This window comes from Caloenas nicobarica, chromosome 1 (genome assembly GCF_036013445.1).
Source record: "Caloenas nicobarica isolate bCalNic1 chromosome 1, bCalNic1.hap1, whole genome shotgun sequence".
Classification (NCBI taxonomy): Eukaryota; Metazoa; Chordata; class Aves; order Columbiformes; family Columbidae; genus Caloenas; species Caloenas nicobarica.
In genome coordinates, this window is record NC_088245.1 from 213,177,301 (window position 1) to 213,204,757 (window position 27,457).

A 27,457-nucleotide genomic window follows, 5' to 3' on the forward strand; every position below is an offset into this window, starting at 1 on the left:
CTTTATCGTGGCTGGTCTATCATGGGCAGGAGCCTACCTCTGTTTTTTGGCCAAAGGCAGGTGCCTGGACAACAAGAAGGCAAGAGTATAGTGACAACATCCTGACGCTGTTACTGCAACTTGTAAGGTGGTCACTGCCAAGTCAGAGACAATAAACTTGTATTAACATCTAGGTTATTTTACAATGCAATCTCTTTTGTTCCAAATGCTGTATGCATCAAAGTCAGCTTCTCTCCAAGAAGCTTCTATGTTACATAGGCAAAGGCCTAAGTAGGAAAATGTAGGTGCAGGGGACAGTACTTTCATTACCAGGACATTCCCAGTGAGCTTTTCATAAAATCAGTCAAAATCCTTAAACACCTCACAAGCCAGAGATGAACTTTAGGTAAGGCTCTTACCTCTATGCTCCTAAAATTGGCGTAAGAAAGGAAAACCAACTGCAGAAAAAAACAGCTTGGAAGGAGTCATTTGTCCATGAGTTCAGCTTAGAAAGGTGGTTGAAACTTGTATGAGACTAAGATGTCCTGGGCTGGTACCTTGGGCACAAGATGAGATCAGAAGACAATCCCCCTTCTATAGACGGGTGGAAAACAGGGAGAAAAGAACAACATTTAGTGACAATCTCATGTTAGGCCTTAATTAAGGGAACTTCCAGCACAGCCAAGAGTTTTGATCAGAGCTAGTCCCACCTTGCAGTATGGACAACTACAGGACATTTATTAGTGTGACCCTTTGCAGGAATGGATCCTTACTTGGAATAGATTCCTTGTTCCTCTGCTTTAGGGGGATTGTCAAGTAGCAGCTGTGCTTTGATACAAAACTTCATAATTGAGTGCATTGCTTGGAAAGAACTCTGAAAGAACTGAGCTCCTCCAGTTTGTGCCAAGGGCTTAGAGCAGAACATTCACGGCTTTCCTTGCTATGGTTTCCAGCCAAGTCACTGGAAACCCAGCCTTCAAGTTTGCTAGCAGAAAACACAAGGACCAAATCGATTTTACTAGGGGTGAGAAGAGGTTAATAACACACAAGGTTTATTGTGTAGAAGAGGAGGCTTCTAAACTCCGTTGGCCAAGCCTAAGAAGGGCTAAGATTAAGTTTATCTTTCATCTTGAAGAGCAACAGCCAGCATTGATGGACCAATTCCATAGCTCATAGACCAGCCCCAGCCCAACAGACAACAGGTTAAACCCTTTACTTGTTACTAAAAGAGGCCACATGAACTTTACAGCCCTGTGTGCTATTTCTGGGGGCTCTGACAGGAGCTGGAAGGATTTCCTCAGCTGAGGGATGCAATCCAGCTCTGTGTGTGATAGGCAGCACCAAAACCCAAAGAAATTTGCTGAAAGGAGCAATAGGGTATGAACTTACTTTATTTGCTCAGTAAAGGAGGGCCACACATGTAGGCTGCCTTAGCTCCTTTTACACTGACAGCCAAAAACCCAACCTAAAACCATGAAGATTTTCTTAGCTAACCCTAGGTGTCCCATGCAGGGACAATACAGATTAGCTCAAATCCACTTTTGGACAGACAGACCAGTTTTCTCCCCATAAAAGCCAAGGTACAGCTGCAACCACACAAACAACTGTTGTAACAAACCCAGCCACCTACCACAGCAACACCAAAGAGACCACAGAAAACCACTGGGTTTGCCCGAGTTTATTTCTAGAAATTTGTACAAAAAAATCGATACTCTGTAATACAATAGTCTATCAAATATGACAGATGAACATTCATTTTTAGAGGCAAGATTCCAGGAATGTGAAGTACCATCCTCTTGCGTGGAAAAAAGGCACATTTTGGAGCTCAAAATACACTCAACTGAACCGTTGAAAAGGCAGGTCAGACATGCAAGTAGTGCAATGTTTCAGGTTTATACATAAACAAGTTGTACTCTGAAGGAATCTCACTACCAGCAGTGTTAACACCCTTGTAAACATTTTATAAACACTTTTAAAAGCCACTCACTTTAGATCCTATGTATGGAAAGGCTACTCCTTTACATTCACTGGACGGAATATTTAAAAGTCATCTCTTTGGGCAAAAGTTACTCCTAGATTTCCCCAAATGCTTTTGGGATCCAAAACACTTCCCTGAATAGTCCCAACCGCATTTCTCCCTACAGGCTACCCCAAGGGTCTGCAACACCAGGGCCACACAATTGCACCATCCCATTGCTCCTGGAACTCATCCTTGGAGTTTCCTGGTTATGAAGGCATCCCATATTTCCAGCTAAATGCCTCTGTGCAAGCAGCACCTAGGACAGACTCGCTTCTAAACGGACATTCGAAATACAAGTGGTGACATTATAGCCACCAAATTATCCATCATGCTGTATGGATTGAGGTCCACCAGACTCGCAATATCCTTTGGTTTCCTGCACCACCTACAGTAGATGCTGCACCAGGGGGTTTGGCAGCCTGCTTGTGCTTTCAGAAGGGGCTTTTCCAAAGCAAGAAATGCCCTTGTGCTATCTAAGCGTGTCTCAACATGACTCTTGTGCAACATGCCTGTAATACTGCTCTCTCGGTCAAACTAAACTGCTGGGTTTTTGATCAAAAACCAGTAGCATCCTACTCTCCCAGAATAGCTTGTGCTGGTGGGTACAGTAGCTGTAGGAATGCTTCTAATCCATTGCTGGCAATCCAACAGCATTATATAGCAGATTACAAGGGCAATCATTTCTCCCATCCAAATCCTCAGAGCAATGGGGAGTCGTGCTCTCTTCTTTGGATAGAAAGAGTCTTGTAATGGGATTCATCCAAAGTAAAGCCTTTTTTTTAAAAAAAAAAAAAAAGTGGTCTAACAATACTTTCAACACTTTCTTTGAAAGACACATACACCCACACATGTTTTCAAGTACACGATGACAGTGTGGACTCCTGGAGAAAATCTTCTGAGAGAAGAAGATGCTGCTGCGCCAATTCCCTTCAGTTGACTTCCAAGATCTCAGTCTCTGGCAGACCAAATTTGCTTTTATACTTGTCAAAGAGTTTGACCAGGGAGTCCACATACATGCTGTGGTAGAAGTCCACTTCCTTCTGGGATGGATTATCGATTTTGGGGACGGTGATGGGCTCCCCAACTGATAAAAAAAAAAATCCACATATTAGGTTCAATGCTCTTAGAATCATAGAACCATTTTAGTTGGAAAAGACCCTCAAGATCATCAAGTCCAACCATTAAACCAGCACTAACACTAAACCATAGAATCATTAAAGTTGGAAGGGACCCTCAGGATTGAGTCCAACCACAACCTAACCTAACTCTAGCACTAAACCATGTCCTTAAGAACCTCGTCTAAATGCCATTTAAGCCCCTTCGGGGATGGTGACTCCACCACTGCTCTGGGCAGCCTGTTCCAATGCCCAACAGCCCTTTCTGTGAAGAAATTTTTCCTAATATCTAATCTAAATCTCTCCTGATGCAACTTGAGGCCATTTCCTCTTGTCCTATTTCTTGTTACTTAGGAGAAGAGACCAACACCCTCCATGTTACAACCTCCTTTCAGGCAGTTGTGGACAGTGAGAAGGTCTCCCCTCAGCCCCCTCCAGGCTAAACAGCCCCAGTTCCCACTACACAAATGCCAGCACTGCAGAGCCTCTACTTCACAAGGTTGTTGGGAAGTCCCACTTGCTTCTGCTTACAGAAGTGATAAATCCTTCCTCAGTCAACAGGAACCAAGAATAAAAGCTGCGGTTCTTGTATATTCCCCTATACACACTGCAGAAAGCAAAACCTCACTTTTTTCCTCTCCCTTAAAGCCTCGTTGCTTTGAGTTGGAAGATTCAAAGACTGCTTCCGACTTCAGCCCACCAAGATAAGAGAAGGTAGCAGCCACGGTATTTTTTTCCCCAAAAAGAGCTCTCTTGCAAAACTGACTGGCAGTAGAGCACAGTGAGAGATGTGCAGCCTCTAGAAACTCTTCTAGCTCATTCTCAGATGTGCTGGAATGTTTGATATAGAAGGAAAAACAGAGTTTTATAGTCAACACTGCAAGAGCAACTAGAGTAGGGCGCGTGGCATAGACTCAAATACGCTACCACGTAGAGAAAAGCATAGTGTTTATACTAAGTCCTTACCAACAGTGGTGATGGGCTTGGAGTAAGGTAACAACCCCCAGGTGTTGGAGGAGAAGAGGCCACGGCCATGAAAGATGCATGGAGCAAAGCCAATGTGCTTCTGAAACTTCTTCTGAACCCATCTTCCCCAGGAGCCCTCCTCAAAGATCACCTGCTTGTATACTTCGTTCTCCCCGAAGGAGTAGACAGGAACCAAGTCCGCACTAGAAAGATGCAAAGATGTTAGGAACCCACACCCCTGGTCTACAGCACCACCCTCACTGCCATGTACTCTGTCAGGCTGCACATTTGCAGGTTTTACTGCCCAGAGCTTTGTTTGCAGCAGAAGGTACTGACATAAGTCAGCCAGACTTGACACGAAACAGTAGACATACTTTTAAGGCATGAAAGAAGACAACTGTCCTAGCATTGGACCAGTCAAACATCACCCAGTCAGGCATGGAATATGCTTCCATGTATTGTCATCTCTGATTTTTGATGCACACTCTATTTCAGAGACATGGGATCCCTGGAGATCTTAAGGGCTGTGCAGGCAATGCCCCACACAGGTTACTGCCACCTGCCTCTCCTTAGCCCCGGAAGCCTCCTTCTCTCTTAGACCTCTTTTTACCCCGTCCTCTGCTCAGAGGCAGAAGACAGGACATGCACACGTCTGATGCTAAGTTGACACCCACACAATGCAGTATGACTGCAGAAAGAAGAATCTACCCAAGACATCAGCTTCTTCAGGGGATGAAAGCAACTTTCCTGTGCTAATAGTATCACTCTCATTGAGGTTGCCTCTTACCCGTGCCGTAGAGCCAATTTCACGAATCCTTTTCGGTTTTTCAGCGTCACAGAGTTCTTCCCTGGGGTGCAATTCAGGGACTCCGCTGCCCCTCCGACCACAATGATGATGGCATTGCCACTGCCATTCTTGGACAAGATGTAGTCTATGCTGTCACGGTTCACGGGACATATACCTGCGTATCCAAGAGACAGACATAAGTGTCAAGCTGCAAGATTAAGAGGATCTTGAAGACACCAGCCAAATTTGTAGGAAGGAATTTGTGCCTTGATTGCAAGTTGAGTTGTCCACCTTCCTTTTTATCATGAAGGGTTGGGTATATTGTCAGGCAACCTGCTCTTTAACTAAGCAAGCAGTTAACAGACCTGGACAGCACTAGACTTGGTCATAAACAAACTCCACCAACACCAGCTCTCAAAAAGTTGCCTTAACACAGAAGATTTCAGCAAGGATTTTCTTCTGAGCTTAAACAATTGCCTTTGGCATCACTAAGACATCCTTCTTCCAAGTAAGCTTTGCAGTAGGAGCCGGTTTATCTTTATGGGGGAAGCAAAGCATTTGTGTTATTTTGGTGAATGAGGGACTGAATTTGACCAGTTCCTCAGCAAAACCAAGCAGTAGAATAAGTCTTCTTTGGGAGGATGCTTTTGTGGTGCAAAAAAAGAATAAATGGGCAAACCTTCCTGAGGCAGGTATATTATGAATCAATTTATTTTTCTGAAATAACATCAAGTTCTTGCACGGCAAGAACACAATCCTCTGCTCTCCTGGGATGGAAGAGATGTATGCGACAGAAGCTCAGGTAAGTCCATACTGAGACAAGTGTGTGGAAAAGCCTTTCCAGCTATCCCACACTGGAAAGGACAGGACTGTACTACCAGTCACAGTACTCCAGCTTTACAAAGCACTCCCTGCTCTAAAGCATCAGTCTTTACTCCAGGGATCTTATAATTCAGCCCAATGAAAGAGAGGTCTTTTAATTTCTACTCTATTGCTCTAAAAATTGCCAGGAAGTTTGATTCTCTGCTCCTGAAACTCATGCTTTTATCCTGCAGTTATTGTCGGAGCTTAATCATGCCTCACATTTTTTGCCGGGATAAGGCAAGGAGAAGCGAGATACCGTCATTTACATTCCCATCCACACATATCTGAGCTGTGTTGAGTACTTAAGGTCATTGCACTAGGAAGGGCAGTATTACACAATTTAATTTTAGAAGCTGATTCTGCGCATCTCGTGGTAGCTATCACTCGACCCAAGAACTAAGTGATGAATGAGTCCCATGGGATTGTATAGAGCGAGTCTGCAAGCTTTTGTGTGCATCCTGAAACCCTGGGCATCAAGGTCACCAACCAATCCCAGTTCCAGACAACAGGGGAGCAGACCTCACTTGAGACAAATCAGCCAGATTTGAAGACGAAAACCCCACTTCTTTTGGCAGAGTTACAACTCTCCTTGATTATGTTTCCTTTGAAAGGCTCAGGCTGTGCTTGCTGCTCCATAGGACATACAGAAGCCTTCATACTTCTCCCATTTTCCACACCAAGGGTCATTCTGACTACATAGCTGACTACATACTCTGGCTAATGGGACAGCACAGATTCTTTCTCAGCCATTTCACACTTGTTAGCAGGAGATCATGCCTGCTCACAGCACTGATCATTGAAATCCTTCCTCCAGAAAATGCAACAAGACATGCAGACAAGTGGCAATAGCTGAATTGTGCTCTTCAGCATATACATATACATTTACACAGTATATAGTATTTTCTGGCCATCTCCTCATGCCTTAGAGGTTTCCCGCTGTAGCTCTAATCTCTAGTAGGCAATGAAACATTGTAATATACAACAGTTGGTTGTAAACCAACTAAGTGTGTGTATTGGTATGGTAATACTTGTTAGGATTTCACTTGAAGTGATTCATCCCCAAAACAAAGGATTGACCATCAGCACTTCCCAAGTGAAGTTAAAGCCTTTGTTGTGACACTCTTAAGTTCCAGTATAGGAAAAGTGAAGACCAGTGGTGGTTTTCAGGAAGTTAACTTTGTCCACAAGATCACACCTATAGTCTTGCTTAAGTCCTAAGTACAAAGGAAGCAGAATTTCCACCTGATTTAACCACAAAGCTCAGGGATGGGCAGGCCACCCCATCAGCAGTGACGTTGCTCATGTCTACTCCCACTTTCCTTCCAAAAAAAAAGAGGGAAGAAGCACTGACTGGCCACAAGATTTCTCTACCAGTCATCTTGAGCAGATTTAACATGTTTGGGTTTTTTGTTTCTTTGTTTTGGTTTTGTTTGTTTTGGTTTTAAATATAGAAAAGCTAATGCTGTGTGGAAACTTAAGTGACCCATGAAATAAGTTGACAGACATGATAGACTAGAAAGAAGATCCCAGCTTCTCATGCACTGCTGTCCTGCAGAATTCCCAAATTATGGGAATTATGCACTTCACAAAGCAGCTTTCCATCTGATGCAGGATGACAGAAACCAGCTTTCAGGGAAAAACATCTTTTCTTGCACCAGGTCCGGATAGTTTTCCTCTCCCTCACCAGATTCGGGCAGTAATCTTGGAAACAGTCAAACCTAGCAAGCCAAAGCCAAGTACAGCTACCCCGTCCTCTCTCCAGTCAAGATTCAGCCAAAATACTATATTAACATACTTTTTTTTTTTTTTTTTTTTACAGTCATTTATTGGTGAATCTGCTCCAGGAAAAGCAAAAAGGGCACTGGATTGTTCAAGTAATGGTCTTCAAACATTAGCCCCTCATCGCTACCTGACCAACAGGGATCCTTGCTCTGAAAAGGAAGATTGGGCCATCCAAGAACAGTTTCTTGAGGTCTTCAACACTACTTCTTCTGCCCAGTCACAATCTACAAGCCCTCCATCATTAAAATACTGGAATCCATTAGAACAAAACTATTAATGTCATTCAGCAAACTTATATCACTGCCTTTTCCCTGTGACCCATCTTTTCAGAGAAGGGATTCTTCTGAACAGCTGAAACCATGCAAACCTCTTCTTCCAAGTAGCAAGAGATAGGACAAGAGGAAATGGCCTCAAGTTGTGCCAGGGGAGGTTCAGATAGGATATTAGGAAAAATTTCTTCACGGAAAGGGTTGTGAAGCCGTGGAACAGGCTGCCCAGGGAAGTGGTGGAGTCGCCATCCCTGGAGGTGTAGATGAGGTTCTTATGGACATGGTTTAGTGCTAGATTTAGGTTATGGTTGGACTCTATGATCTTAAGGGTCTCTTCCAACCAAAATGATTCTATTATTCTATGAATAACCCAGGCTTTTTACTTCTGTCAGGTACCTAAAAATGTGGCTGGGTGAAGAGGCCATCTGTCATCACCACAAGACCTAGATGTGTGACAGCTCATGTGCTAATGAGCCCAGGAGCAGAGCTAACCCTGGTATTCACATTTCAAAGACTAACGAATACTTTGTTTTCATTTGGTGTGACTTTTGCATGTACCAGTACCTCCTAATGATAACCAGGACAACTTGCTCCTGTGTCTGTCTTCCTCACCAACAACTATAGATGTCAGATATCTTTACTATCTACACACGAAGAAATTGTTGCCCTTGAGGGTGGTGAGACCCTGGCCCAGGTTGGCCAGAGAAGTGGTGGATGCCCCATCCCTGGAGACATCCCATGCCAGGCTGGACGGGGCTCTGAGCAACCTGAGCTGGTGCAGATGTCCCTGCTTATGGCAGGGGGGGCACTGGATAAGCTTGGAAGGTGCCTTCCAACCCAAACTGTTCTATAGTTCTATGCCTTTGAACAGGAGCACCCTTGAGTTAGGGATGAATGCAGACAAACCACCCCCACAGTCCATGGTAATCACATTTATTCATATATTCCTCTTGACAACTACACAAAAGCAACGTTTCTGTGATGCTACCAGAGATGAGTGATTATGTGAGCTTCTGCCACAGGTTTTCACTTGAAAGAGGGGAAGACACTTCAGAGGCAAGGGTATGAGTAGGAGGAGCACAGTGTTCTTACACTTACCACCAGACATTAAGTAGTCCCTCAAAATGGGCATCCTGAAGTTTCCAGCCAGGGTAGCAAGGTATGGTCGGATTCCGGGGAATTTCTGGCTGACACCCGTGGCCTCTGTGCTGAAGTTGCAAAAGGCACCCAAGCCCATGATGCCATGTGGATGGTACCCAAAAATGTAATTCCTGGTGGTCAGCAGATTGTGAGTTTTAACCAGCTAGGAAAGAACAGAGTGAGCTCACATGAAAACAGATATTTTCAGGTAATAAGTAAAAAAAAAAAAAAAAAAGGTAGAAATCCCCAAACTTTGTCTCTCTTCCCACCAAGAACAGGATAAGTGCTGGGGTATGGGCTGTCCTGGATTTCAGAGCTTGTGGTAAGAGCAGCTACTTAGACTTCAGTTCCCCAAGCAGAGGGAACAGAATAAACAGGATGATCTTGGACAGAAGACAACTGCCAGCCAAGCAGGAATAGGGGCTGGGTTGCTGTAGCCTGTGCCCTTCGTTTCTCCACTCCTCCCAAAAGTATTCTTGCAAGCTTCTTGCCCAAAACAACCAAGTTCTTCATGGCCATGTTACTTCAGCTATGCCTCCTTCCAGGCCCTCTCTCACCACATTAGTGGCTCCCATTCCAATATGAGAGGAGAAAAAAGAAAAACATCAATATCTCATAACAGAAGCATTTTTGCTTAATACCTGAAAAAAGGTTCGACCACTTAATATGCCAGTTGGCCACCCTCCAAAGAGGGAAAATATGTGGAATGGTGGCTTACCACTGGAAATTGTCCCTTTCAGGAGGTTTTGCTCTGACCTACACACCAAAGGGCCAACAAGACGCCTCAAGGCAACCACAGCAAAATGCCCCGATTTCTGCAGGACATGCTCCAGGAGCAGTAATCAAGTTGGTCTGGGATTATGCAATATTCCTAGCCATGTACTCATCTGTTTGCACAGCGTGGACACTCCAAAGCACAACCCATGCCCTAGTAGCACTCATGCCAGAGGACTTCTGATGTTTTAAGTAGGAACAGCATCCCATGCATCAGAACATCTTTCCCTGACAGTATGCAATCAGTCTGAGTAAGCGTACAAAAGGACTGCTGCATCACCCTGCAGAAGCAGGGATCAAATTTAATCTTTTCCAAGCTGTAATGGTGCCAGGTTTTGCCAATTGCAACACCCCAGCAGCTCTCAGACTGGGGCAGGACCTACAACCCCAGCTGCACCCTCAGCATGTGCGGACCATGCACCCCATCCCTCAAATTGTACATGCAAAGGTCACTGCGTGTCAGCTCCTGTAGGAAAGAACAGATTTCCAAGACGTCACATCAGCATTACATACCCCACCGTCTTGGCCAAGAAGTGCTTTGGCACTAAGCAAGTAGGTCCGTTTTGTTGAATCATGCTATGGGCAGCTGAAGTGCCATTGCGACACGCTGAAGCGGCGTGCCCAGAAATTTGATGCCCTCCTCCCCATGTGCCCATTGCCGTCCCCAGACGAGGCTATAGCACTCATGTTATTTAAGACAGCAGCTGCAATACAGACAAGACACTGCAGTGGGCTGAACATATTGACAGCCCCCACTCCACGCTTTTCCTTTAGCTTTGAGGTCATGTAGGGCTCCAGGAAGCGTGTGCAGATGCTTGTAGTTGCAGCAACTCTGTAGAACCCCACAGCCTGAGTCACATCAAGTCATCCTTTCTCCCCTTTCCCTTCTTGCCCAATTAGTAGATGACTTTGCTTTCACTGCCCAGGGTGGGAGGGCTGTCCCTTGACCAGTTAGGGCAAACAGTGCTTCCAGACTATAAACTGGAAACCACTCTTAAAGAAAGACTACTAGAGGGAAAAGAAATTCCTTCATCTGTGAGTTCTTGCTCAGTTGTATCATAGAATCATAGAACTGTTTGGGTGGAAGGGGCCTTCAAAGCTCATCCCGTGCCCCCCCTGCCATGAGCAGGGACATCTGCACCAGCTCAGGTTGCTCAGAGCCCCGTCCAGCCTGGCCTGGGATGTCTCCAGGGATGGTTCAGCCACCACCTCTCCGGCCAACCTGGGACAGGCTCTCACCACCCTCAGGGCCAACAATTTCTCCCTCATGTCTGGCCTGAATCTCCCTCCTTTAGTTTAAAACCATCACCCCTTGTCCTATCGCAACAGGCCCTGCTCAAAAGTCTCTCCCCATCTTTCTTCTCAGCCCCTTTTAAGTCCGGAAAGGCCACACTAAGGTCTCCCCGGAGCTTCTCTTCTCCAGCTGAGCACCCCAGCTCTCTCAGCCTGTCCTCCCAGCAGAGCTGTTCCAGCCTCGCATCATTTCTGGGGCTCCTCTGGCCCCTCTCCAGCAGCTCCATGTGTGTCCTGTGCTGAGGACCCAGAGCTGGACCAGCCCTGCAGGGGTTCTCACCAGCACAGAGGGGCAGAAGGAGAAACTCAAGGCCAGAAACTACAGACACTCATGGTTTAGTTGGAGCAGTGGCAGACACTTCTTAGAGCTCTTGTCAGAACAAAGTGGGAGTTTGCAGGCTCCAAGCCTCATCCATCATCTGCACCAAGCATGGCTGCTTTAAATGGAAACTGGCTGAAAGAGAGGGTTTGTCCTTGTCACTCTGGAGCACGAGGCATTTGTGAGCTGAGCTTGGCAAAGCCACTCATCTGCTCTCATATGGAAGACATGCTGTTTTCCTGCTTGCCAGCCATGACAAGCACCCTGTTCCAGCCCCTCCACCACATGCAAGGACACCTGGTTCCCAGTGGAGCCCATAGCTTGCATACCTCACACAAGCCCCAGCCAAGCTGTGGCCTTATAACTCTGTGTTTGCTTTCCAAGACCTCTTGTTATGAATCATAGAGTAGTTTGGGTTGGAAGGGACCTTCAAACCTTATCCAGTCCAACCCCTGCCATGAGCAGGGGCATCTGCACCAGCTCAGGTTGCTCAGAGCCCCGTCCAGCCTGGCCTGGGATGTCTCCAGGGATGGTTCAGCCACCACCTCTCTGGACAACCTGGGCCAAGGTATCACCACCCTCAGGGGCAACAATTTCTCCTTCATGTCTGGCCTGAATCTCCCTCCTTTAGTTTCAAACCATCACACCTTGTCCTACCGCAACAGGCCCTGCTCAAAAGTCTGTCCCCATCTTTCTTCTCGGCCCCTTTTAAGCATAGAAAGGCCACACTAAGGTCTCCCCGGAGCTTCTCTTCTCCAGGTGAACATTCCAACTCTCTCAGCCTGTCCTCCCAGCAGAGCTGTTCCAGCCACAGATCATTTCTGGGGCTCCTCTGGCCTCTCTCCAACAAGTTTATGTCCTACAGAGACATAGGGTTGGTGATACCCACCACGCTCGCTCACACCACTTCCACAAGTAGTTTTGGAACAAGATAAGGGGTGTGCAGGGAACCAGCTCACCTGCACATCCCATCCATAAGGAAAAAGGGGAATATCTGAGCAACACTGGAGACTCGATAATCAAATGCTCATGACAGTGATTTACAGGTCTGAGAGTCAGCCTGGGATTCACATATTCGTGCTTTTCCCCCCAGCAGTTTGACCCATGCCGGCTGCCACTGCCTTCTGCAGGTTGTTCCACAACAGATAGGTTCACAGAAGGTGAACTCATCTTCCTCTACTCAAGTGAAGCCAGGGCAAGCGAGGACTGCCAGGCGTCAGACAGGTTTGTGTACTTATCAGCAAGTGGTACAGGTTTTAGATCTGCTAATACATAAACTCAGCCCAGGGTCTGACCTGCCAGCACCAAAAGGTAGAGCCTTCATAGCTTCCTAAATTTAATCTGGAAGCAGCAATTTCTGAAGTGCTGTAATCACTTATTTCTAGTCTCAAGCAAGACTGAAGGAGGTTGATCCCTAACTACTGGTTTTGTTGTACCTTTCCCCTTGACAAGCAACCCCTGGGCTGCCTTATCAGGTTGGCCTAAGGAATTGCTGTCAAATTGCATTTGACAACACCACTTTTGCAACTCTGTTCTGGAAGTTCAACAGGTTTTTCCTTTTGCCTTCAAGGCCTTCTCCAGTCCCACATAGCCCTCAGCTCCTCGAAGGCTCAGTCTGCTGCATCCCAGCCAGGTGATCACAGTGCTGGGACTAAAGCTGGACCTTCACCCCTCTGCACTAACACGCCTGTTCCCAGCTGCTGTCTGAGACCAAAGCTGTTTCAGGGGGAGCAAAGGTCCATCCATCTGCTCTAGTAATAACAGACTTATTTAACAGATCTAATCTTGCCTACAGAAGCAACAGAGCAGCATGATGACGTTAAAAAATAGTTAATATTTGAGTGCCAGATACGTCCGAAGAACAGTATTGCCCATTTTATTTGTAGGAACAGGATGAATAAGTAGCACATTCCAGTGTAGAGAAATGAGACTGCAGAGACACTGCTGCTCAGCACCAGGAGCCAAAAAAACACAATGAAAACAAGCCTGGGTGGGTGCTCAGCCTACTTGCAATGCTGAGCAGCTCCATGACCACAGAAGTTTGCAGAAAGCAGAAAGTTAGAGCTCATCCTGCAGGATCCAAGCAGCAGTATAAGCGTGCAAAACAATGGAACAATTGTGATTAGCTGCATTACACCCAGCTTGCTACAGAATAAATTCTCACCTTCCCAGTAATTCATGCCAGGACCTGAGGACCCCTCCAGGTTCTCAGTATTGCCACCACACTACACACATAGGAAACAAAAGCCTCTGTTTCCATTCTGTAAGTCATCTACATCAACAAACTAAGGAGAAGCTTCACCAGGAAGCCAGCCAAGCCACAAGAGTGCAAGACAAGCGCTGCAAAGAGAGTCACTGTCTTGCAACAGACCATGCTCTGGCACGCTGCTGACTCTCCCATCTTGGCAAGAGACCAAGAAGGTCTCATAACACACATCTGAAACACTCACTGCTTGACAAAGGTGAGCCAAAGGTCTGCAGTCCTCACTATCTGAAGGGCTATTGCCTATGGAGATAAGCAGTAGCTGTGTTAACACGCTCCGGTGATGGCTTCAATTAAAAAAGACCTTTAGGTTGTGGCACTCCCCACATGACATCTCATATGTAGCAGTGGGGCTGAGTCCAGCCAAGCACACAGCACGGAGTGTCCCGAGTTGGGAGGGACCCACAAGGATCGAGTCCAGCTTGATGGACGTTCACACCTGCAAGAGCTTGGACTTTACCTGGCAGTTCAGCAGCAGGATTTAGCTCACTGGAAGCTTCCTCAGCTGCTTCATGCATAGCTTAGCTTAAAGCACTATTTGTAAGGCCAGCCACTAGGCAGCAGACAAACTTAAGCTTCCAGTGCCCTAAAATAGCTTGTTACTGTCAGAGCAACTGCATGAAGCCCTGGTGAATGTGAACAAGCTCTGCTCTTGCAGGGGAATTGATATGGGTTCAGGCTGGTTCCCAAATCCACCTGGTATTACGAAACATGACCTGGATGTCTCCAGATACAGTATCTCCAGATACAGGTACAATAGTCCTGCTGGTGTTTCAGGATAGGAGGCACTGCTAACTCAGATGGAGACCAAGCCTAATCACAATCAATACGTGCAGAGCCAGCTTCTTGTGCAGCTTCTTGATAAAAGAAGCCTGATGTCAGCAGGAAGAGCTGTGGAAAGATGCAGCAGATCCAGCTGAAAGTTCTAGCATACAGATTTGTCAGAGGTCGATACCGGTGGCATTTCTGTCTGACCAGATCAAGACTGCATCCACAAGATCGAGCTCACACCAGCTTGGCACAAGGAAGCCCTGGCTTTGAGATCTGCAACCGCAGAGAAATCTCCCCTTCCCAAATATTTGGTGCTAAAATTGCCACCCACTGGGAACTGGCTCCCTAATTCCTGGGGAGGTGGCCTTAGGATTTTGGAAAACAGAATCTGCTATACCACTTCCTATTTGTTTCCTAGAATAGGAGTAAAATCTGAGCTAATAGTCCTAATGCAAGAGTTACCTATGCTGCTAACAGTTCTACATGCAGAGCTTGCAAAAGCTGAGTTTAGCGTTACAAGTGTCCCAGTAAGATTGTCACTGCTGTGATCATGGCACAGGGTGAGGTGCAGCAAATGACTGCTGCAACAAACCACAAGCTGGGGAGACAAACCAAGCCTTGCTAAGCCATTACGCAGGCAGTTCAGGACCCAGACAAGGGGAATTTTGCAGACAGGAACTTTAAACAAGTGATTCCCCTCTAGCCCAGTCTCCCTCTTGCCTGAAGACAGGTAAATAGCTTAAAGGAGTTCCTGTGCTTTCCACAAATTTAAGCCCAAGACATTCTGGTGGTTGGTACCACTCCTTACAAGAGACAACATTAATGGTTCATCCTCTAAGATCAGTCCCATAATTGCAAACAATCACCTCTAGCACCTCACAGCCCCACAATCCCCATAACAGCTTTTAAGAAGCGTGCAGCCAGCTGGCTGTTCCCCCATAGCAGGTGCAGGAGTTAGGCCACAGTTGTCAACCCTCATATTCTGTTCTTTGCATACCATTTACCATATCATTGCATACCATTGAGGGTGGTGAGAGCCTGGCCCAGGTTGGCCAGAGAGGTGGTGGCTGAACCATCCCTGGAGACATCCCAGGCCAGGCTGGACGGGGCTCTGAGCAACCTGAGCTGGTGCAGATGTCCCTGCTCATGGCAGGGGTGGCACTGGATGAGCTGTGAAGGTCCCTTCCAACCCAAACTATCCTACGATTTTCTGATTTACTGATGGGCTCTGTAAACCTTGCACAACTCTACCGCTTTAATGACAACAGAATCACAGCTACAAGGGGTTCTCACAAATGGATCATGTGAAATACTAAGTTATTTACCTAAAACAGCAGAAGTTCAGTTTCTCGATCCAATCTCGTATCTAAACCTACTTGAACAACCCAGCTGTTTGACTAACTTACAATATATAGAGTGGATCTGACCCACGTGGCTGGTGCAGAGCATGTTCCCACAAAGATTAGGACTAAATACACCAAAGGAGAGGTGAAATGAGGGGACCGGCCATTACTGGTGACCCTCTTGTGTTATTATGTCCCCAGTAGAAACTAGCCCACTTTTGCCTTCCGCAATATCAAGAGGGCAGGGTTTGTTGCAGTACTGAGGATTGGCACTAGAGGACAACCCATTTGACAACCCACTAAATCAGGCTCTGTTCTCCATTTTTGGAGACCCGAGTTGACCAGCCACTTGCAGCCTGCGCAGTTGCAGTGTATTTTTCCCATGTACACCTACATTTGCCAAGAGTTACCTGTTAACAGCAGCAAGAATATGGCAAGGGTGTTCACCAGCAGCTGGTTCAGGCACTCAGAGTTTAAGTGACTTTGCAAAGGAGGAATCCAGTCTACACCTCTTTGGCTTCCTACTGGCATTGGATTCCCTACTGCCTTTTGAGGCTGGACTACCTTAGGACAGGGTGGTTCATCAAAAGCCATTGCAAGGTCCCTCTCTTTTGCTCAGGCTGAGTAAAGCTTGCCAACGGCTTTACATAATAGTCCCTTCAGCCGTATGATCCTCTTTGGAAGGACAAGTTCCCTCCCAGCTGAATTTGACCCCTGCTCCCTTTGAAGTCCTTCAGCTAATTCTGCAGTCCCCAGAGCCAACTGACAGCCCTGTCCTCAGTCTGCAACACATCTGAACTAGCAGGGAAAACACAAGCAGAAGGGGAGCAAGTTGCAAGAGAGAGAATTGGAGTTATTCCTGCTGCTAGAAACTTCCTTGCCCCAAAGCTGCTGGACTTGGAAGCTTGTTTCCCTGCTCCCTGTGAAGTGATAGGGTTTCTGGTGCATAGGGTTGCCAGATATTCTTACACGTTACAGTTCTGCCCTAGGGTATAACTGGAAAACAGACCAAAATTCAGTTAGATTTACAAGAGGGGAACAGGGGCAGGGCTAGCCACAAGACAGGATTGTTGCAGAACAGAAACTGGGGAGATGTAACCTTATTGCTACAGGGCTGATTGCCTCAAGAATTCTGGTGATAAAACCATCAGAAGCAGCATATTCTACAAATCGTGATACCACCACTGATGACATATTCTAGATTTTATAGCCACAGCTGCTCCAAGCAGTAGTATGGCAATGGTAAGTAAGCCATGTCCTGCTTACAATTCAATGCCATGGATAGACTAGTGTAGGTCCAACGTCATCTCCATGAGGGTTATTACAAGCCAGTCTGAAACAGTTAAGTCCAAATGCATAGAGTTAAACTGTTACTTACTCTTATTGGAAAATAATCCCTGAAGTACCTCCATATAGCCCAGTTTCTCACCCATTGGGATCTTCTTCCTCCTGAAGAGGCAAAAAAAAAAAACACACCATGTTTTTAAAGCTCTTTCCGCACGGGTGCCTACCAAGAATCCTAGAGGACTCCAGATAAGTTGCTGTCTCACTAGAAAAATTAGCAATTTCATTCCACTAAGGGAGTGAGACACCTGCATCTTGCACTAAGATCAGGTGAAACCATCCATACTCAGGAATTTAGGATACTTCAAGCTAATTAAAGCCTAACAAAAAATTTAGAGTAGGACCTGTTATAGTTTAGGCAATGAACAATTCCAGTTAGAAACAGCTCAATGTTAACCTCAGATTCATCTTTTGGGGAAGAAAGCCTAAGATCCTGGATGATTTCAGTGGTCTTAAAACAATGGAGAGCGGTCAGTGACTCAGTCACGTCCCACTAAGAAGGGAAGCCACCCATTATAAGAAAGTGCTTCTTTGTCCAAACATGAGGACAGGGACACTTAAACAAAGATCTATGCTGCAATATTTACCTTTCTTTGGTGTGTTCCAGTCAAATACCAGCCAGGCTAAATATAGAGCAGCAATGGCCCAGCAATCTGTGCACAGTATGTACATGAGGATTAAAGTGCAAGCAACACCTGGATGGGTCCAAAAAGAGAAGAAAACAAGGTTGCATCAGATTTTGGCCCACATTTACACTTGCATTAAGAGTCCCTTGCCTTTTGACCCTTCTATACTGAAGTCTTAGTCTCAATCTGATGCCATTAATCTTCAACCCAGACTTACCTAAAAAAAGTTTTATGTAGGACTGAGGCAGCTTCCTCCAAAGCTATCTGCTTTGAAGTACCTCAACCCACTCCTTTATGGTTTCTCCAGGTATCTCTTCTATAAGATCTCCAGGTGTGGCATCTGCTTCACCAAGCAAGACCAAGACTCCACCAGCATCGACATTTCATGGCCTACACCAATGGAGTTTCTTCCACAGCTACATAAACCTTCCACACACTACACCAGCTTTACACCAGTCATCTCACTATGGTGCCAGAGATCCCATCCGCAAATGCTATTGCCATTTCAGCACAAACTAAATTGGGAAGGAACAATGAGGCTTGGCTGACTGCAATCAGCACCTTTCTCCAGTTTATTCATCAATGACACTATGAAGCAGAGCAGCCTGAAGCTTCACAAAACAGAAGTAACCAGAGACAAACAGTCTTTGCTATTTTACTGGTCTAAAACAAACTTTTCACCCATCTCTGGTATGTCTTGGATGATGAGCAAGCCAAAAGCAAGGCACTCCTGCTTGCAATTAGTTGCATCAGCTATCGGTTGTTTCTAAGAAATTTCTTGAAAATTTATTCTCTCTGGACATGCCCATGAATGAGTCAGGTGAGAGATTTCCAGTTACTTCCATCTTATTTGCGTGGTACACACAGACATGAGCTAATCAGTAGGTCTTTCTATAGCTCCTATGTTTTTTCTAGAACCAGGTAAAGCCATTTATTATCAAAGTAGAAAAATGACACAATTGTGTTCTATCATACAATATCCACACACCCCAGGGACTGTCCTGCTGCAGTACACATCCAGTAATTAATGCTTATGTAAAAGTTATTTTTGCATTAAAATTCTTCCAGAATTAGGGCAAACAAGCCTTGCTTTAGGACAAAAGGTGTTACTCACCCATGATGAGGAAAGTGAGAACCCATTGCAGCACAGAGATGATCTGGAGTTGTTTCTCTACTTTGGATTTAGATAGCCAGAACAAATCCTGGAGAGAAGAAAGAATGCTCGACCCTGTGCCTAAGAAAAAAAAAAAGGGAGAAATAAATTAGAAATAAATTTACACTTGCACACTGAGCAAAGAACAATATTTCACTTTGAGATAGAAGGTTTAAAAAAAAAAGTTCATGCAGTTTACTTTTAGAGCAAGGTTTGTCAAAGGCTAATATTTCCCATGGAGTTTAAGCACCCCAGAAGGCAAAAGGTTGTCATCTGCAAACATCCAGCTGTTTTGGGGATGATGGAAGGGATTAATGGGCAATAGCAGCTCCTGCCTGAGCAAGCCCCTATTCACTTGACCATAACACACAGTCCTACCACCTGCTTCAAACTGCCAGTTCCTGGAAGTGGTGGTAGATAACAGGGAAATCCATTATTTCACCAGAAGATAAAGATCAGCTGTCCCAAACCACAGGCAAAGCACACACAGCGCTGTGGTCTGAACTCTTGCTCATCCAGCCTTCACCGGGTCTGTTGCACAACTCCTACTACGTGTGTGTTCAAGGAAAGCCCTGCGGTCCAGCCTTACACAGCACAGCTCAAGGGCTGGTTGAGCAACACGTCAATTCATGACTCCAGGGATCCATAGCTACAAAGGTAAGGAAAACGATCACGAAAACTGCAACTGAGGAAGGAAGGAGTTGAAAGCCACTCTTAGAAGCTTAAGCTATTCAAGTGGGAAGAGATGAAGTAAAACACTGAAGTGACTTTATTTTTACATGAGGAACCTCCTACTGCAGCATTTGCTGAAACACTCAACCACCTCAAGAAAAAAAGCACTTTTAAATGCATTTTCCTTCCCTTCTCTTCATTACTGTATTTCACAAGCGCCTTAATAACTGGTTAAAATGCAAATCAAGCTGCTGGCCTACGAACAAACCAGGAGGTGCGTTTACATATTTCCTTCTCTGTTTAAGGATCAGCCTGTTATTAGAAAGGACGCAATGCCTGCTAAGCAGCTATTATATTGAATAGGTTCAGTCCTTGCTGTCGCTGGCAAGACAGGACTCTGCTAATAGTGATACCGTGGCAAGTCCTCATGCTTAGTCAAAGTGAAGTTTGATGGGGAAGAGTCTCTTCTATAGAGACAGAGGAGGTACCATAGTTTTGGTAATTTCTACAAAGTGGGTTTCACTAGTGCATCCTTTAAATATGTGAAGCATCTCTGCAGTCTTTGCTGTTGCCTAACATAGAATCATAGAACAGTCTGAGTTGGAAGGGACCTCCCAAGCTCACCCAGTCCGACCCCTGCCATGAGCAGGGACATCTGCACCAGCTCAGGTTGCTCGGAGCCCCGTCCAGCCTGGCCTGGGATGTCTCCAGGGATGGTTCATCCACCACCTCTCTGGCCAACCTGGGACAGGCTCTCACCACCCTCAGTGTAAAACATTTCTTCCTTATATCTAACCTAAATCTCCACTCTTTTAGTTTCAAACCATCACCCCTATTGCAACAGGCCCTGCTAAAAAGTCTTTCCCCATAGTCTAAGCAATACGATTAATGAACAGCTGCTGTATTAGTTTTGCAGCTTCTTTGCTGCTCATCTTACATACCATTTGATGTTAAGCCTGAGCACAGTACCCAGGACTGACATCTACATGCCTTCCTGAGCATTTCTGCTAGTAAAGGACATCAGCCAAGAGCCACACCAGACCCTGTAGCCTAGATCTATAGCTAGCCCACATCCTGGGCCTTCCTTAGTCCATGTCGAATGAACAATCCTTGCAGGGAGTTAGGCATTAACTTCTCCAAGTAGGCCAAGTCTTGGTCAAGGATGGATCAGGACACAGCAACTGCCAGCAAACTGGAACCTACAGTACTAATCCAGTCTGAAGCAGCAGCTCAAGTTGAAGGCAAGTCTTTGCAGGGTAGCATAATATTTGCTAAATTCACTCTTAATACTGCAAGCGTAACTCCAGTTTCTGAGATGAGACAGGGCAACATGCTGATGAGTGAAGCCACCAACATGCACTTATTTGCAGTGCTAGAATACCTCTGCAGGAAGACTCAGGAATGCTGTGCAGCAGCTCTTCACATTTGACAGTAAATACCCAAATTTGGTTAAGTGATAAGTTACACCCCATTTTTTACCAGGTCAGAGTCATCTGTCCAAGGGTAAGAGAAATCTGTCATTGCTGCTGAGGGGCCACAGCCTCGGGGCAGCTGCTGCTCCAGCTCCAGAAACTTGCTGTCCCAAAAACCTGCTTTACAAAATTGCACATGGACAAACCTCATGTGGCCTGAGGACTGCTAGATACTAGTTTAAAATGGAGCTTTTAGCAATATAGATATGGCCAGTAACACCGATATAACCTCAAAATAAGTCAAAAGTCTTAGAGATTATTTGTGATCCATAATAAAAGCCCAGCCTCATGTAATTGATCCTTCCAGCATTTGTAGTAACACTACAAAAGCATCTTGGGATTGATTAATTCAACACTCCCACCTTGGATCACATAAATCCCCATCCTCTTCTCCCGAAGAGGACAACTGTCGATCCCTCCAGATGAGAATTTGTACGTCAGCATTTTCTAGATGCTTTAACAAATTGCAGGGATTACTAGCCCTGTAAATAGACCAGTATTAGGTGGCATAAGTCAACCTGTCAACTTGTTTCCCAAACTGCATTAAGTTTTTTGTGGCAACATTCAGCTCCTGCAGACAGAGGGAAGGCACAGGTTTGGCAGGCAGCTGAGCATCTGCCCTTGGACAAGTGATGTCCTGGGTCAGTTATTTGCTGAGAGCAAAAACATCCTTCACAGAGGTCAAGGTTCCCAACAGCAGAAAAGCCAGTAGTTACCATGGGATGTACAGTATTAACACTTAACTCACAGTTAAGGACATAGAACAAATCCAGTGGCAATGGAAAGAATTGTGGGCATAAGCAGAGGTGTCACCTTTGCACCAACAACCTGCACACTCCAGACGGACCCAGTGCATCAACTGCAGATGGGGTAATTATAGATTTTTAGTGCTGACACAGCCTTTTCCAGCCAGTCTTGAGCTTGTTGTCCATAGTGCCAAACTTCACACCTCGTATACTCAACTCTCCATACAAGCGTTGCCTCCTTTCTCCTTCAACTGTAGTAGCCAGGAGGGATTTTTGAGAAGATCATCCATGTTCTGGAGAACCAGGCTGATCGCTGGTGACACAGAGCAGAAGAGCTTTGACAAGCCAAGAGAAATGTGGTTTTATTTTGAGGTCTTGGCCACAGCAGAATAACCCAGCACTGATACTTGGGTTTGGTTATTTGAAGAAAACCCTTCCTTTTAAGTGCTCACCTGTGGGCCCACACCAAACATCATTCACATATTAAAAACCCAAAGGAGAATTAAGCACAGGAAAGGCAATTTTTCTAATTTTCAGGGAACACATTAGCCTAATAACTAAGTTTAATAAGGCTTATCAGAAATACCTATGATTAATTTTATGGCAAATACCTCACAAATGGGTACCAAATACTATCAGTCTTTTCCTAAGGAAATATTTTTAATGTTGGAAAAACACAAATCTCCATCTTCTATTGCTGAAGACAGTTGCTTGCTGGCCATCCAACACAGCCCTTGGAGTATTTTCATAGAATCGTAGAATGTCCTGAGTTGGAAGGGACCCACAAGGACCATCGAGTCCAACTCCTGTCCCTGCACAGGACAACCCCACAGTTCACACCGTGTGTCTGAGGACGTTGTCCAGTCTCTTCTTGAACACTGCCAGGCCTGGGGCCGTGACACCTCCCTGGGGAGCCTGTTCCAGTGTCCAGCACCCTCTGGGTGAAGAACCTTTTCCTAATGTCCAACCTGAACCTTCCAGTTGCTCTGTTTTCCAGGGCACTTGTCCCAGGACTGGACAGCCCGGCTGTTTGGGATCACACCCTTCGCAACACATGTCTACACAGCAGAGATATTTAACAACAGCTTTCCTGATCTCAGATGAGATCCTGAGCCCTCCAAACTCTCACTGCAGCCCATGCCCTGGAGCACCGGTGGGATCCTGCCTGCACTAAGCCATGCATGGTTCAAGGATGCTACTCGCCAAGATGGCCAGAAGTGACTTCTCCAGGAGACCTCACTGCTACTCAGTGATAAGAGCCATCCACAGCCTTCCAAAGAAGCTCAATGACATTTGACGTCTGTTCCCCAACTAGTGAGGGACTTACTACACTTATTTAATTCTAGCAGCCATCAGAGTCAAGCACGAGAGATGCTACCAAGAGTGAATGAAGGGTTTGACCAAGCATCAGACTCATGTCGGCAACACAGACTCAGCCAGGGACAGCATCTGGTACGTTTCCAGCACAGTTTATTTCAGATAAAATGCGCAAAAAATCATGACTTACCTTGCCTAGACCCAAAGGTCCCAGGAGAAGTGAACAGGACTTGACACTTGGGCACCAGAAAACCCCATTCACACCACTTAATTAAGAAGCAGTCAAATAAATTAGCTGAGAGGAAGTACAAGTGCTGCAGATAAAAATACACTGAAAGCTTGTTAAAGCCAAGCTTCATCTGCTACCTTTTCAAGACAATTAGCATGTTAATTCTGGGCCAAGAATTATACTGCATCACACAGCTTATTTACAGGGAAACCAAATTAGATGTAGTGTAGCTGGGCCCCTCCAAAGCATAAGGTGTGAACGGACATTTTGAGCTACGCATTTGGCAGAAAAGCTGACATTGGAGGCGTATAAAAGCCACCTTAGATAAACAGACCAATTCTAGGGTACTTGTGAGGACCCAGCCTTCCATGCAAGAGCAGGAGTCTGCATGGCAAGCTGCTACATCAGATGTGACGTCTGTAAAACCCCTTGAGCAACACAAGTTATTCCATCTTAAGTTCACTCCGATGCCCCAGCTGCAGCGCACAAGCTCTCTCTGCTTCCGGTTTTGCTGTTTGTGTTGCCAGATAGTCAACTATTTGTTAGAGAATAACGAATTACCAGCATGAAGTATAGTTATCCTGCCCTGCACATAGCTGTATAGCAGTTTGCACATGCCCCAGGAGAGAAATAATACTTAATAATCCCATATTATCTGCAGTAAAGAATGCCCATGACTGGAAGTCAATGACATAGTTAATGGGGAGACATTTATTTCAACCCCTTTAAAAAGGAGCTGGGATTCTGCATAACAAATAAACAAATTTGTTATGACATTTATCTCGTGGTAGATCTGCATTTACTCGCAACACTGAACTTGACCTTCGGTCTCGACGCTCGCAGCTGTGTGTGGGTTAGAGTAAAGTAACATGAGCATAGACCCAGCTGCCCTAAACCAGCCAACAGTTTTAGATTTAAGTCAGCAAGGCTTAACAGCTCTAGACAAGAAAAAGGAAACCATCCTACTACATCTCGTCAGTGTGCGCAGGGCAGGAGTGCAGGAGCTCTAAAAGAAGGGCTCAATCATGAATCCAAATCTCCACCTCCCAGGCAGTTTGATCAGGAGGAAGCACCATAGCACAGCCAGCAGGGATGCCGTAATCCCAAAACAGGACCCAGAAGTCCACCCCCAAGCTGAAGTGAGGTCTGGCAAACTTCACATGCAGCATAAGACTCCAAGGTTAAGTTGAGAGAAATTCTCTTCCTCACCCCAAACTATTCTACAATTTTTTTTCCACATTGCTAAAGTTTAATACTGCTTTTATAGCATCCCAGAGCCGTTTAAGTTAACCCAACACTATCAAGCCCACCACTAAATCATGTCCCTAAGAACCTCATCTACGCATCCGTTCAACCCCTCCAGGGGTGGTGACTCCACCACTGCCCTGGGCAGCCTGTTCCAATGCCACAGTCCAGCCAAAATAAAGGAAAGAGCTTCTGCAAGATGAAACAAGATAAGAGGAGATACTTCAAAAGACAGCCCTTAAATGTCCTGACCACACCAGCGTACTTCCTCAGGAGAGCTGAGCTGCTCTGCCAAGCACAAGGAGAACACCTGGCCAGCACATGGCCAAAGTGAGTCAGGTCAAGATGAGGAGATGACAAACCCTTCTACCCAAAGCATCTCAAAGCATCATCCAATCCTAGACATTGGTCCAAGATCAGAGGATCTTTGCAATACTGGGTTAGCATCCAAAACAGAAAGTTCTCCTGCATACACACAGGGATGGTTAGAGAGGCAGATGTCTGCACCTTTTCTTTTCTTGTTTTTGACAGGATCAGACTTTCAGACAAATTCAGGCAAACTCACAAGCACTGGAACAAAGCCAGGTGTTAGGCAAGCATGAAGGCTGGAGGCTAAAGGACAGTACAAGCCATTCAGACTCTCACCCCACATAAATCAGCGCTTCACACAGGCAAAATACTCAGAAAAGATGGTCAGGGAGGTAGAGAAAAAAAAAGTCTAGTGGATTTGTTCTAAATATCCTACATGGCGGGGGGGCGGGCGGGATGTTATCTAACATGATCAAGCAGCACGTAAGGTCCCATGCGTGAACCGCTACACCACGTCACCTCTGCCCATCTTTGACCTGCAAGGTCCCACGTCATCATCCCCAAAGCCCAGCCTGAGTCTGAGCTCCTGGATTTGGACGGGCAGGCTTTGAAGTTGGCCCTGCGTTTTCCTGCCCATGACAGGCTACAGAGCTGGCAAGGTGTTGCGTTGGTGGATGCTGCGGTCACCAAGGCAACATCTCACATCTCCCCAGGCAGAAGCACGTGAAGAAATGAGTAAGGAAGCAAAAAAATATCACTGCAGGAGCCCCACGAGGTGCCTCAGAGGAAAACTGACCTGAGGAGTGTTAAGACAGCTTTCCATTGCTAAGCAGGATTATCTAGAGATGAGGCCAATCACTGTCCCTAAACCACACTCCATTCTGAATTATGCACGTGTCCTAGATCCATCATTAACACGTCAATGCTGCCAAGGTGGCCACTGAGGTCTCAGGTCAGCCCTACATATTTTATAGGTCTCCTGAATGATTTATTCTCTGGACTTGGCTTGAGGTTAACTCTCAATTTAACAGTTCACATGCTGTTAATTCAAATGACCTCTCATCTCAAAACATCACTTGGCATCATGCTAGTTGTATAAGCAAGCTAAGATACTTTAAGGACCAGAGCTGAGCATGGGAAACGTGCAGTTTTTTTTCCCCAATCCATTCACAACCGATCTTGCAGATCCATCCCCAATATTGGCAGGTGCCACATCTTTCTGACAGAGATGAGCACCAGCAGCTCTACATGCAGGACTGGCAGGACATGACGGGAAAGCAAGAGCTGAGGGGTTAATTCACCAGGTTCAGGTCCTTTTAGCTCTGCTAATGATTCGCTTAATCAAGGAGCCATTTCAAAGGTCTCTTCAGCCCAAGAGGAATTCACAGTGTGCTTTTGCAGGGCAGAAAGCCTTTTGCAACAAAGACAGAGCAATCACTCAAGGACCTTCTACAAGGCACGGGGCAAATCATTGTCCAAGTGCATTTTCCTGCAAAACTCCCACTATTTGCAAGCCCTGACACTTCTCTAAACAAGCACCCTTGCAGGAGGGTTAGGAGGCTCTACCACGCAACATATTTAGACTTGCTAAATTTATTCCCGTGAGATACCCAGAGCTGCTTTTACAAGCACACGAGGGAGCTTGCAAATTGAGATTTCCCATGCTGTCTCTCCGGTATGTTTATAACCTACGTGTTTCAGCCTGCAGCAGGAAGCGTTCGGCATCCGCAGCGGCAGCTCTGCCCACGATGGGTGTCAGCCATGGACACCCAACCTGTTCCTCTCACCGAGGAAGTGACTTACCAGCACAGAGCATTGCAAAAGCAAACTCAGATGTGTTTCCTAATGCAAAACCTTGTTTTGACACTGAATCTTCAACTCCCCATTATAATACAACAAAAAATAGCAATGCTCTTTTTATCTTCTCCTCTGTTGATGCAGGTGTGGGCAACGCCATATTACAAAATAAGGCTGCAACAGTGAATTTCTACCAGCCACACAGTGTTGATAAAACTACTACACTTCCTTCCTACCATCACAAGGAGAGAGAGAAAAAAAAATAATAAAAGCCCGTTCCTAAGCAAATGCCACACGCCCACATTTTGTCAGGGTGCAAACTCGCTTAGATAAACCTGAGCTGTTTGCAACAGCTTCAGAAAACCAGCCTGACCCTCCAAGCTCGCTTAAAAAGCAAAACCTGCGTAGAGAGCTGCAATCCTCACTACTAAGAAAAGCCGCAGCCAGCCTCCCCGCCATTGCATTTTGCTTTTTTTCCACCGATCCTTCCCCCTCTGAAACAAGCATTCCTACAGGCAGAAAGAAAAAGGGGAACATTAGAAATTAAGCTGAGCGTTTGTGTGTTGCTTCTACCCAACCCTGCGCCTTCGCCTTGAACCGCCGGGATGCTGCTCCCGCACCGCAGCATCCTCACGGTACCGGGACCCGTCTCACCCCCCCTCCCGAACCCCTCCGGTACCTCGCAGCACCCCGGAGTAGGCAGCGATGATGGTCTTCATTGCGGAGTTGGGGGGGGGGGGGTCAGGTCCCGGCCAGGGCCATGGGATGGAAAAGAGCACCCAGCTCCGCAGCCCCGGTGCAGCGAGTGGGGCAGGGACCGGCCGCGCATCCCTATATAGACCCGGGAGGAGGAGGAGGAAGA

General features: G+C 46.0%; 1 protein-coding gene across 1 annotated transcript; it reads right to left on the reverse strand.

Moving 5' to 3' along the window:
- Window positions 1-1,642: 1,642 nt before the first annotated feature.
- On the reverse strand, window positions 1,643-27,385 carry DGAT2 (diacylglycerol O-acyltransferase 2). The gene is made up of 8 exons (XM_065630271.1): window positions 27,275-27,385; window positions 18,770-18,889; window positions 17,617-17,724; window positions 17,064-17,134; window positions 8,881-9,085; window positions 4,868-5,042; window positions 4,081-4,283; window positions 1,643-3,083 (listed from the first exon to the last, which is right to left on the reverse strand). The coding sequence occupies exons 1-8, from the start codon at window positions 27,312-27,314 to the stop codon at window positions 2,929-2,931; spliced, it is 1,077 nt and encodes a 358-aa protein (XP_065486343.1). The 5' UTR covers window positions 27,315-27,385; the 3' UTR covers window positions 1,643-2,928.
- Between the last annotated feature and the right edge of the window lie 72 nt (window positions 27,386-27,457).

Coding starts and splice junctions, on each gene's coding strand:
- DGAT2 (XM_065630271.1), bottom strand. CDS start 27,314: ATGAAGACCATCATCGCTGCCTACTCCGGGGTGCTGCGAG. Junction 9,086..17,063: donor GGGATTATTTTCCAATAAGA/GTAAGTAACAGT, acceptor GTTCTTTCCTAG/CTGGTTAAAACTCACAATCT. Junction 3,084..4,080: donor CAAGCCCATCACCACTGTTG/GTAAGGACTTAG, acceptor TTTTTTTATCAG/TTGGGGAGCCCATCACCGTC.